Source organism: Chiloscyllium plagiosum, unplaced genomic scaffold, assembly GCF_037043375.1.
Source record: "Chiloscyllium plagiosum isolate Xiang-an unplaced genomic scaffold, Cpla_swu_hap1 HiC_scaffold_2, whole genome shotgun sequence".
NCBI lineage: Eukaryota > Metazoa > Chordata > Chondrichthyes > Orectolobiformes > Hemiscylliidae > Chiloscyllium > Chiloscyllium plagiosum.
Window position 1 is genome coordinate 12005297 of NW_028270140.1, and position 13251 is coordinate 12018547.

Sequence of the window (13251 nt, forward strand, 5' to 3'; positions counted from 1 at the left end):
GATCCATAGTTTATATTGTTATTTCTGAAATAAGCATTTTGATTTGGATATTAAAAAGGTAGCATTGTGATAACAGACTTCTTTCTGGCAAAACCTCATGCATCTACATTCAGGAGTAGCTCTCATGAGTTAAGCAAACTTTAAAATGATTCTTGGCAATAAACATGGAATTAACTTTTTGCCATTCTTTCATGTACCAGCTTTTCAGAAGGTTGCATCCATTAGTTCAAGATTGCTGGTAGCTCGTCAGGCCTATGTATCACCAGAACATTTGCCCCCAACATGTAAAAGTGAATGAAGAGTCAATGCTGCCACAGTTGGATTTATCCTTTGCCCTTTCTTCTTTTGTATTAGATCGTCGATTAGTCTCAAAGGTGGCTGCAGTACACCTAATGCAGCATCTCCAGGCATCACTGTCTATTCCTTGTGGTTTAATTGACAATGGTCAATGTGCCATACTATGAAGAACTTCTTGAGGGAGTCCCTGAAAAGTCTGAATGAGGCCCCTCTGCTCTGTTTATTAGTGGTCAGCTCTCTAGACAAGGCTAACTTGGACAAAGCAATGTGATCTACTCAACCCAACTGGTTTGCAAAAAGATTGTTCTGACATTGGCTGTTTCCAGGACTTCAAATATTTCTGATCTCATTCTGCCAGTGAATCCTGAGAATGCTATTGGAGGAAACAATGGTGGAAGCACCCGAGAAGGTGTGCATGATGGTAGCACAGAACACAAGACTCAGTGCCATAATAAAGGATGGTGAGGGCTATGGTTTTGCAGTGACCCTTTCCTTCCCTTTGGTCATTGGAAAATTTAGAACTGCAAACACTTCAATCATCTTCTAACGTGGCTTGCTGGTATTTTAGATAAAATCACCTGACATCTAATGCTGTTAAAACCATTGTACACAATTACTTACTAAAAAGAAATTGGGGGGGTGGGGGGGGAAATCAAATTTTCATAGAGCTGAAAGGTTAAAAACTATTTTACTTCCACTTTTGAATCCAAGTTTTCAAAATAAGATATTATGAACCTCATAACAAGTTTTATGATACCAAACATCTGCAAAACCGATTTGTTAACATGTGGACAAGAGTACAATTTAATTGGTCCATATTAACCAGGTATCAGCTAGATGATATGTCTCATTCAAATGTCTAATTGTTCAGGACTTTTGTTTGTATGAGAGGTACTAACTCTGATTGTAGGCAGTTCTGGATATTTGAACAAGTGAAATATGCAAATATTCTTGGATTTAGATTCAGCCATTGTTAATTAAGAATCTTGGCTTGGTTTGCACCAACACCTATTGTGAGAGAAATTCTGAGAACTCCGGTGACTACCTGCAAATTGATAAAGCGAAGAAAGACAAAAGCAAACGGGAACGAGTCACAAGGGAAAATCAAAAGGTAAAATATTTTGCAAACAAACAAGGTTGTTAATATTCTTTCCTACTCATAACCAACTAGGAAAGAGTAATTGTTAATCTTCTGCATTGAATTAATAGTTATTGGTGCTGTGCCCCAATATTTGACCTGCATCTGGCAATAAATATGTTCACATAACATGTAAGCCTCTTATCACATTGTTACCATTTTTTCTATTCTTTTCACCCTCATGTACATATCTCATTTCCCTTTCTAATCTTGTCCTGTAAACTGAGTGACTTGCAAACAATACTCACAAACAATGGTAACAACTCTGGGACACACCAAACACCACCAGCCTCCTGCGGCCAACCACTTCAACTCCCCCAAGACTTGCAAGTCCTGGGCCTCCTCCACTGCCAAATCTAAGCCACCCAATACCTGGAGGAAGAACACCTCATCTTCCGCCTTTGGACCCTCCAACTATACGGCATCAACAACTACTTCACCAGTTTTTTCATCTCCCCTCCCCCCACTTCATCCCAGATCCAAACTTCCAACTCAGTGGCACCCTCTTGAACTGTCGTATCTGCCCATCTTCCTTCCCATCTATCCACTCCACCTCCCCTCTGACCTTTCACCCCTTCCCCCATCTGTATCTACCTATTGCCTTCCCAGCTATCTTTGCGCTTGCTCCACCCTCCTATTTATCTCTGTCCCCTTCCCCCCCCCCGCGCCCCCCCCCAACATTCTTGATGTAAGGTTTATGCCCAAAATGTTGATTCTCCTGCTTCTCAGATGCTGCCTTTCCAGCATCACACTTTTCAACTCTGATATCCAACATCTGCAGCCCTCACTTTCTCCTACTTGACCTAGAGCCAACCAGCACATGGACTTCCTACAGACCAGCATAGACCAATCCAAACCAAATCTTGAAAGTCACAAAAAAAGGTACTGGATTCTGCGAAGGCTGTTTCTCCCAGGAGTGTTATCCTAAAATCTGCTTTGCCCAACACTGCTGTACAACTCCCAATGTTCAGACTCAATAGAGAACATTTTTCATAAAACGTAACTAATTCGAACAAAGGAGGCCATTCAGCCCCCAGCTCACCTCCCCCAAAATCATGTGTTTTGCCCTGTTACAAACATATCCTGTTGTCTTCTCACAGTTCAATTCTCTGTCTCAACTGCATTTGGGTGTCACTGAACTTAAATGCATGGCTACAGGGATAGTGCAGGAGGGAGGGATTCCGGTATCTGGATAACTGGGGTTCTTTCTGGGGAAGGTGGGACCTCTATAAATAGGATGGTCTCCACCTGAACCTGAGGGGCACCAGTATCCTTGGGGGGAGGTTTGCTAGTGCTCTTGGGGGAGGGGGGGGGGGGGGGGGGGTGGGGGGGGTGGGGGGGGTTAAACTAACTCTGCAGGGGCATGGGAACCTAGACTGTAGCTTTAGGGTGCAGGACCTGGAGTGTAGGGAGGTTAGAAACATGGCATCAATCTCAAAGGAGGGTGCCTGTAAACAGGAAAGTGGCTTGAAGTGTGTATACTTCAATGCAAGTAGTATACGAAATAAGGTAGGTGAACTTGCAGCGTGGGTTGGTACCTGGGATTTCGATGTTGTGGCTATTATGGAGACGTGGGTAGAACAGGGACAGGATTGGCTGTTGCAGGTTGCAGGGTTTAAATGTTTTAGTCGGGTCAGAGGTGGGGGTAAAAGAGGGGGAGGTGTGGCATTGCTTGTCAAAGATAGTATTACAGCGGTGGAAAGGACGATGGATGAAGACTCACCATCTGAGGTAGTTTGGGCTGAGGTTAGGAATAAGAAAGGTGAGGTCATCCTGTTAGGAGTTTTCTACAGGCCTCCTAATAGTCCTAGAGATGTAGAAGAAAGGATTGCGAGGATGATTCAGGAGAAGAGTGAAAGTAATAGGGTGGTTGTTATGGGGGACTTTAACTTTCCAGATATTGACTGGGAAAGCTATAGCTCGAGTTCGTTAGATGGGTCGGTGTTTGTCCAATGTGTGCAGGAGGGTTTCCTGACAATACGTAGACAGGCCAACAAGAGGTGAGGCCATACTGGATTTAGTTCTGGGTAACGAACCAGGCCTGGTGTTAGAATTGGAGGTAGGTGAGCACTTTGGGGATAGTGACCACAATTCGATGACTTTTACTCTAGTGATGGAGAGCGATAAGTGTGCACTGCAGGGCAAGAGTTATAACTGGGGGCAGGGAAATTATGATGCGGTGAGGCACGACCTAGGATGCGTGGCTTGGAAAAGTAGGCTTCAAGGCATGGGCACAATTGATATGTGGAGCTTGTTCAAGGAGCAACTATTGAGTGTCCTTGATAAGTATGTACCTGTCAGGCAGGGAGGAAAGGGTCGTGTGAGGGAGCCGTGGTTTAATAAGGAATTGGAATCCCTTGTTAAATGGAAGAGGGTGGCCAATGTAAAGATGAGGCGTGAAGGTTCAATTGGGGCGATTGAGAGTTATAAGGTAGCCAGGAAGGATCTGAAGAGAGAGCTAAGAGCAGCAAGGAGGGGACATGAAAAGTCCTTAGTTGGTAGGATTAGGGAAAACCCTAAGGCTTTCTATAGGTATGTCAGGAATAAAAGAATGACTAGGGCAGGAATAGGTCCAGTCAAGGATAGTAGTGGGAAGTTGTGTGTGGAGGCTGAAGAGATTGGGGAGACACTGAATGAATACTTTTCGTCAGTATTCACTCAGGAACAGGACATTGTTGCCAATGTGAATATTGAGTCACAATTAATTAGAATGGACGGCTTTGAGGTATGTAGGGAAGAGGTGTTGGAAATTCTGGAAAGGGTGAAAATAGATAAGTCCCCTGGGCCTGATGGCATTTATCCTAGGATTCTCTGGGAAGCAAGGGAGGAGATTGCAGAGCCATTGGCCTTGATTTTTATGTCCTCGTTGTCTACAGGAATAGTGCCAGTAGACTGGAGGATAGCAAATGTGGTTCCCTTGTTCAAGAAGGGGAGTAGGGATAACCCTAGTAACTATAGGCCGGTGAGTCTCACTTCTGTTGTGGGCAAAGTCTTAGAGAGAATTGTAAGGATAGGATTTATGAACATCTGGATAGGAATAATGTGATCAAGGATAGTCAGCATGGTTTCGTGAAGGGCAGGTCGTGCCTCACAAACCTTATTGAATTCTTTGAGAAGGTGACTAAGGAGGTAGACGAGGGTAAAGCGGTAGATGTGGTGTATATGGATTTTACTAAGGCGTTTGATAAGGTTCCCCATGGTAGGCTACTGCAAAAAATACGGAGGTATGGCATTGAGGGGGAGTTGGAGGTTTGGATTAGGAATTGGCTGGCTGGAAGAAGACAGAGGGTAGTAGTTGATGGTAAAGGTTCATCTTGGAGTGCAGTTACTAGCGGTGTTCCGCAAGGATCTGTTTTGGGACCACTGCTGTTTGTCATTTTTATAAATGACCTGGAGGAGGGGCTAGAAGGTTGGGTGAGCAAGTTTGCGGATGATACGAAAGTCGGTGGAGTTGTTGACAGTGAGGAAGGTCGTGTCAGGTTACAGCGGGATATAGATAAGTTGCAGAGCTGGGCAGAAAGGTGCCAAATGGAGTTCAATGTAGGTAAGTGTGAGGTGATTCACTTTGGTAAGACTAACAAAAAGACGGGGTACTGGGCTAATGGTCGGATACTTGGTAGTGTAGATGAGCAGAGGAATCTTGGTGTCCATGTACACAGATCTCTGAAAGTTGCCACCCAGGTAAATAGTGCGGTGAAGGTGGCATATGGCGTACTGGCTTTTATTGGTAGAGGAATTTAGTTCCGGAGCTCTGAGGTCATGTTGCAGTTGTATAAGACTCTGGTGCGGCCGCATCGGGAGTATTGTGTGCAGTTTTGGTCGCCATACTATAGGAAGGATGTGGAGGCACTGGAACGGGTGCAGAGGAGGTTTACCAGGATGTTGCCTGGTATGGCAGGAAGATCGTATGAGGAAAGGCTGAGGGACTTGGGGCTGTTTTCATTGGAGAAAAGAAGGTTTAGGGGTGACTTGATAGAGGTGTACAAGATGATTAGGGGTTTAGATAGGGTTGACCATGAGAACCGTTTTCCATGTATGGAGTCAGCTATTACGAGGGGCATAGCTTTAAATTAAGGGGTGGTAGGTAAAGGACAGATGTTAGGGGTAGATTCTTTACTCAGCGAGTCGTGAGTTCATGAAATGCCCTGCCAGTAGCAGTGGTGGACTCTCCCTCTTTATGGGCATTTAAACGGGCATTGGATAGGCATATGGAGGATAGTGGGCTAGTGTAGGTTAGGGGGGCTTGGATCGGCGCAACATCGAGGGCCAGAGGGTCTGTACTGCGCTGTATTTTTCTATGTTCTATGAATTATTTTGTCCAAATCGTGCAAGAGACAGCTAGTTCAAACTGTGAAAATCCATCCATTACTCCTTGCTACATTGATCCAAGAAAGAAAGGCATCAGGCATAACTGTGAACCTGATAACCTCAAAACAAAATGTTGTTGCAAGGTCTTTTATTGAAGAAAGCCAGTTATCATAATTTGTACTAACAGCTTTAAGGCCAAGAAAAAAAACTCAGAATTGCTGCACAATGCAAATTGGTTTACTTTTTAACGTACCTTGTTGTAATAACCGTATGTAATGGCATTTGGTTGCACACCTGCATTTTTCATTTCAAACAGAACTCGAACAGCAAGTACTGGGTGGCCCAAGAGTCCACACAATTGCATCAGAACCCTGTAGCACACCTAAAAATAGTGAAAAGGTGAAAAAAGTTAATTGCACTTGTACTTGGTACAGAATTGTAACAGTAAGTCAAAATAGTACTGACAAAAGTGCAGCTCAGTTTCACAGAACACCGATCCTGAAATATCTGTTCATCTAGGAATAGGAAGAGACGTTCAGCCTGTTAAGCTCAATTAGATTTTGTGGAAAACTCAAACATTTAAGTCAATGATACTGCTAATCAGAAATTGCAGCACATTAGTTTTACGTTGAACCGTCATCTAATATTCACATTCCAGGGACACAGACTCAAGAAGAATTAACAAATTTTACCATATATAAAATTGCACACTGCATCAATCAAATTAATTAAAAACCATTTTGCTGTGAAAAGTGCACTTGCCTCATCCAATGGATCCACCTTCATATTTCTCATTTTGATGAGAACATCGTATGCTTGCTGTAATGCTTTGACCTTGGAATAGGAGACCCCAACATATGCTGGTAAGCAAATGAACCAAAGGCTGTAACAATGGCTGAACAAGCACTTGGACCAAAGTGCAGGGATTGAGAAGTATTTCTTGGCAATTTTATGGGCAGTTTTTATCTCCTGTGAAACAAAGTAATGATCATTCCTTCATTTATATAGCAATAAAACAGTGCCACAGTACGTTGCTTCCAACAAAAATACTCACCGTGGTTCATTAGAAGCTTCAGATTTAGCCAGAATGACTTAAAATATTAATTTTTTTCAGTAATGTTACATTTTCCATTAGAAAGCTGTTTCTACAAAATATGAAGCTACATTTTCATATCTATCATAAGGACATGTAAATAAAATTTCTTGTTGAACACAGATGAACTGCTATACTGTTTAGAGGAGATCCGTACAACTATGCACCCCAGTTAAGAACCTGTTCATACAACATCCCTTACCTGTTTCGTTCTTTTTGCCATGAGGGCAGGACTGCTAGGGATTGTAGCTCCAACTAAAAGGCTGACTGGCATTTTTAATTCCTGTGGTCTGTCAAACAGCTCTGGTTTAAGCACTGGAAAAGTTTTGTAGCTAAGACAAAAGCAACAAATACGAGTTGATTAAGTTTCTTTGTACATTTTCTCGATAAAATATAATTTTAACAATCCAAATATACATTCAAGTATACAGGTATTACAATACAGTTAACTTAACAGCTAAGACAAGATTAATTGTTTTAAGGGGTATCATCTGGTTTAAATTGAGCAGGTTAATGAGCAAAACTGCTTTCGGCTTGGACAAGTATGGATGCTTTGTGAACGAAGTCTAAAACAAGGCTGAGAAACAAAGTATGAAGGTCATGCAAACATTTTGAGGTTGGGGAGCAATGCCTTTCTGATTATGTTTTAATGATAAAAACGATTGATCATCTAACGATAGGAGCAGAATAATTAACAGAGATTGAGAAGGACTAAGCCTTTGCTTCCTATTTTGTGTAACTATTACATGGTTTTATTTTAAACAGATATGTTCACCTCACAGGATTGAGACCAAACTACCCGCAACACAATTCATGAGTGTAGCTGGGGGCAGGGAAAGGAAAAGAGTTGCTGAAAAACCAGAGATGTCTGGGAGTTAGAAATGACTTGTGCATATGTTATACATTATATTACTATATTAACTTGTGTAGTAAAGTCATTATTTGCTCAAAACTATGGAATCTTACCACTTTATTTCCTTACTAAATTCCCTGATCTCACACTTGGTTGATTTCAAAAATAAAAGTTACTGGACCTGAGTCAAATCATATCCAAATAGGCAGTCAGGTCTGGTATCATCCAGGATCATAACAATATGGAGTACTTAGAAAAGCACGTGGGAGCTTGTGCTTCATAAATTTGAGTTACTGAGCACAAAGCAGGCAAGTTAAGATGAACTTTCTAAAGCACTAATCAGGTCACAACTGGAGTACAGCATCCAGATTTGGTCACTGCACTTTAGGATGGATGCAAATGACCTCATTTTACCAAACGTTTTCCAGGTGGAGAAATATTAGCTGCAATGTTAAGTTGAAAGTTGTTCTCCTTTGAGCAAAGGAAACTGCTGGCCAATCTGTTAGAGGCGTTCAAATTATGACATGTTTGATGAAGGCAGATAGGCACTTCAGGGAAATAAACTGATAGGGCCATGAGAACAGAGCAGACAAATGTAATTGATTGGATTCCTCAACAGTGTTAACATGGACTTGATTAGTTAAATGGACTCATTTTTTTCGTACTGTTATGACTCCAGAATAAGAGCAAGTAGTTCATGGATTTCTTTGTCAAGAAGACTGACACCATCCATTCAGCTACATGTCCCTTCACTCCCTTTCCATTAACCTATCAGGGCAGCTTTTCTCAGAGCTCTCTTACCCTCGCTCTAAAACAACATGATTCTCTGGTTACTCCCCTCTGTATGCCCTCTCCATGCTCATTTGTCCAGGAGGCCTACTTCCCGCTCTGTTGAAATGTCGATCACTAAACCTCTCCACCTGATTCCATGTTAGCCAATATTGTTAACTGTTCACCCTTCAGTTCGAGTTCCTCTAATGTTTAAATATCCTCTTATCACTCCCCTCCCAAACAAAAAAAAACTCCATACTGCACAGTAATTTCTCCATCTCCTACCTACATGCCTTTCCTCTTCAAAGTCCTTGAATGCGTGAACGCGCCCAAATGCATGTTCAAATTTACTGAAACTTCAACTTTGAATCTGCTCCATCCCCATCACAGTAGCAGAATGAATCGTAGGTTGTCATTTATGGCTTTGCTGTTGCCCCTCCTCATCCTCTGACCAAGCTGCAGGCTTTGACATAGTTGCCCATAACAATTTCTCTTGGCAGTCTTGCCATTAGGTGTTAGATTGATTCCATTCTTATCCATCTAGTAGCAGCCAGCATCCAGTACTATCATTTTCAAAGGCTACTCTTGTTGTCATTTATAAAAAAAATGGTTTTGATGAGACTATGATACAATACCTAAATTTTCCTGGTGAATCTTTTCCATCTGTCGGTGGAGGCTCCAACGGCATTATAAACACAGTGTGTTCACTCTTCTGTGACTCATCCAGCTCAATTAGCTTTGTATCTTCAGTGTAGTCAGAATCGACCTTGGTGTTTGTAAATGCAGGAAATTAGTACCTTTCCCTGTGACTCAATTGTTTTACTGTATTCCCTCACTCACTCCTTTGTCAAGACACATTCAATGTGGAATGAAAAGCTAGGCTAACTGTGACAATGTAGCTACTGTTGATTTTCACACAGTTAAAAATCATACAACACCAGGTTATAGTCCAACAGGTTTATTTGGCAGCATTAGCTTTAGGAGTGCTGCTCCTTCATCAAGTGGTTGTGGAGCAGAATCATAAGGCACAGATTTTATAGCAACAGGATTGCAATGTCACAGAATGTAATATTAAACAAATTTAGCTTAAGTCTTTGATCTTTTAGAATGATCATGTTAGTTTCAGCTATGTTAGTTTCCCAGAAACTTTTAAAAGTTACATTCTCAAGACAGCTTTTAACAATAGGTGTCATCTCGACTGAGATAATGAAATGAAGATGTGAAGTTAAGTCTATCTGTACCCCAATGTTAGGTCAGACTGATTGCATTTCTAAAGTGGGATTTACAGAATCTTACATGGATTTTTGCAGTTTTTGAGCAAAATAAAATGTAATTCTGCAAGTACAAATTCACCCCACAAACTTGTGTGCATGTGCACACTCAGGGAAACTGAGTGAGTACATGGGGGCGCGAGTGTCTGTGTCAGTGTGCGCGCACGTGACTGCGCGTGTGCGCGCACGAGCATGGTGCAGTGGGATCACCCGCAGTGTGATATGAACCCAAGGTCCCGGTTCAGGCCATCCCCATGGGTACCAGACTTGGTTATCAGCCTCTGCTCGGCCACTTTGCGTTGTTGCCTGTCCTGACATCCGCCTTGGAGGATGATCACCCAAAAAGTCTAAGGCTGAATGTCCCAGACTAAACTGTCCCTGAGGGAGGAAATCAGCTCTCCATATCTAGTCTGGCCTTCAGGTCACTTCAACGTGACTGACTCTTAACTGCTCTCTGGACAATTAAACATATGCAGTTAATGCTGCCCATCCCATGAATGTACCAGAAAGTACTATCTGCATATGCCACTTAGAGGCACTATCTCTGTGCTCATTTCCTGTTGTGATTCCCAGTCCTCTAAGACTTGATAAAAGGAATTTTTCAATTGTACTGAAATCCCTCAAGCCTTGCCCCTCGCCCCAATCGATAATCAGCTTCAGCTTTGTATCGCTTCCTGTGATCTCCACACCTCAAAACTCTGATCCATGCCAAATCATATACTAACACTGGCAACCCTCCCTTTACCTACATTTCAAATTACCTTTTTAATCACCTCTGCTTCTCAACTTCCCTGTTCTCTTTTAAGATCTCCTTTAAAATTCATCTAAAATCAAACATTGGAGTACTTTTTTTTTTAAACATTAAAACCATTTGTTCACAAACGAAGCCTAACTGATTTCCCCATCAAATATTTCGTACTTTCTCAGGACAACTGTTCTCCCAGTGCTGACTTTAAGCTGGCTTATCTCCCAGTTCTTTTTGATCTGAACACTTGATCTTCAATGCATGATCTTTTTTGTCACAAGCCTTGCTCATATGCGTAACAAAGCTACCTGTTCACTTTGTTCTGAAGAAGTCATATCAGACTTGAAACGTTCACTGAAAACAGAAAGAACTGCAGATGCTGTAAATCAGAAACAAAGACAGAAGCTGCTGGAAAAGCTCAGCAGGTCTGGGAGCATCTGTGAAGTGAAATCATTAAAAGTTGAAATGTTAACTGCCAGACCTACTGAGTTTCTCCAGCATGGTGTTTGTTTCAGATTTCTAGAATATGCAGTATTTTGCTTTTATAGCTCTTCACTTTGTCCTGGTGCTCAAATTAGCTAATAATTCCTGCACTACTCTCATACCAAGGTGCACATGTAGAGCAAATGAACTGTGAAAGTGAATTACTGCTGATTATAGGAAACGATTAAGTGAAGAAACTATGAACAAATCATACTAACCTTGGTTCCTTTCTCCGTGCCTTTATCAGAATGAAAAAGCTGTCAAGGGAGTAAAAGTAGTGGAAGTTTTTTTTAAAAAGCTGGATGATTCCCAAATTCAATTATTGTTTTCACCAAATATTAATACCTGATCAATATTAACAGTAAAACAAATTTACTAACAAACTGTACTGGACTACGAATATTCAAGAACTATGAAACTTCTATTTTCTAACATGGTACTTTATGACCTTGCACATCTACTTAAAAACAATAAGGTGCCAGTCAAATATTTCCTCATCAAATTGGATTCTTCAATTGCTAGTCATTAAGAATAAATATGCCACGAAGCAACATTATGAAATATCTTACCTGCTTTTCATGAATATATCAAGAACTGTGTCTTACCTTATCTATGCAGTCATCAAAAAATGCAAGGCCTGCATCCTTGTCACTCACAAAAGAACACTCTTCAATGAAGCGAATAAACAACTGTGTTTTAGTCAACTGAACGTAGAATTTATTATGTGCTCTATCTCGAGATTTCAAGAATCCTACCAAAGGGTAAAACACGACAGTTAGATGTTAAATTAGGGCTGTATAATCTCGTAGCAGATGCTTCAGTACAATATCCCAGTTGCACAACTTAGTCTTTCATCACAACTACCACATCAACTGCCAAAAAGGACACTATTCTACATTCCTTCATTTTGTTTCATTTATTTCTCTCAAAGCAAGAGATTCCCATATTAAGCTGGGTGTCAGAACCAAAGCAAGAATGGAAGTTTCAGAATGAGAGAACATAGAATATTTCTAACATACTGTACAACAAACAATACCAAGTTCCTTGGTAATCTTTACTCCTTTCATGTCTAATAATTTCAGGTTATCTCATGGCTAGAAAGAAGTGGTAATAACTACTTTTCCAGAAGTAGTCTTTACGAGAATAGTTCTGAAGTCAAAATTTGCAGTCTTCAACAGGGTTTACAATGCAGAGACACTTTTCTGCCCACTCAACCAAAATGCATATTGATTAGGCCAAAAGATTGGCATTGAGAGCTAGGTGGTTCTCAGTGCACCATTTTTCCAAGTCTTCCATCTCCTGTCTGTAGTCTGTTTCATCGCCATCTGAGATTCAACCGACTACGGTGGTGTCATCAGTGAACTTGTAAATGGCATTAGTCTGTATTTGGCAATGCAGTCATGAGTATACAGTGAGTACAGTAGGGGGCACCCCTGGGGGGGCTCCAGTGTTGAGTGTTAGTGATGATGAAATATAGTCCCCAATCTTCACGGATTGTGGCCTGTGGGTCAGGAAACTGAGGATCTAGTTGCAGTGAGTTGGGCTTAGTCCGAGATCACTAAGTTTACTAATCAGTCTTGAGGGAATAATAGCATTGAAGGCTGAACTGTAGTCAATGAGTAGGATTCCTACTTAGCTGTTCTTGGTGTCCAGATGATCTAGGGAGGAGTGAAGGTTAAATGAAATGGTATCTGACGTAGATATGCTGGCCCGAAAGGCCAATCGGAGTGAGTCAAGAGTAGTGGGGGGGGGCTGGAGTTGATTAATGCCATGACCAGCCTTTCAAAGCATCTTTGCATTGTCACTGGGTAAAAGTACTGAAAGTTTCTTCCCCAGACAGCACTGTGAGTGTATCTGCAATACAAGGACTGCAATGGTTCAAGTGCATTGTTCATTACCACCTTCTCAAGGGAAAGTAGGGCTAGTCAATAAATTCTCATGTCCCACGAATGAAGAAGAAAAATCCTTTTAACATTGTCTGTCTATTCTGGTTAAGGCACAACATTACTTGGAGTTTAATTTTAGAAGTGGCAGTACCAACTTCAGATCAGCATTTCAGATTGATTAACATCATAATTAATGGGACGGCATGGTGGCTCAGTGGATAGCACTGCTGTCTCACAGCGCCAGGACCTGGATTCGATTCCACCCTTGGGCAACTCTGTGTAGAGTTTGCATGTTCTTCGTTGGTGGGTTTCCTCTGGTTGCTCTGGTTTCTTCCCACAAGCCAAAGTTGTTCAGGTTGGCCATGCCACACTGCCCATAGTGTCCAGGGATGTGCAAGTTAGATGC

General features: G+C 41.6%; 1 protein-coding gene across 7 annotated transcripts in view; it reads right to left on the bottom strand.

Moving 5' to 3' along the window:
* dennd4c (DENN/MADD domain containing 4C) overlaps positions 1 to 13251 on the bottom strand; it is a 152962-nt gene that overhangs the window by 47457 nt on the left and 92254 nt on the right. For all 7 annotated transcript variants that reach the window (XM_043719121.2, XM_043719156.2, XM_043719146.2 and 4 more), the window contains 6 exons: positions 11565 to 11710; positions 11178 to 11216; positions 9096 to 9226; positions 7039 to 7168; positions 6506 to 6712; positions 5997 to 6125 (listed from right to left, as the gene is read on the bottom strand). In XM_043719121.2, the coding sequence (XP_043575056.2) occupies positions 5997 to 6125; positions 6506 to 6712; positions 7039 to 7168; positions 9096 to 9226; positions 11178 to 11216; positions 11565 to 11710 (782 nt within the window). The remainder of the gene's footprint in view (positions 1 to 5996; positions 6126 to 6505; positions 6713 to 7038; positions 7169 to 9095; positions 9227 to 11177; positions 11217 to 11564; positions 11711 to 13251) is intronic.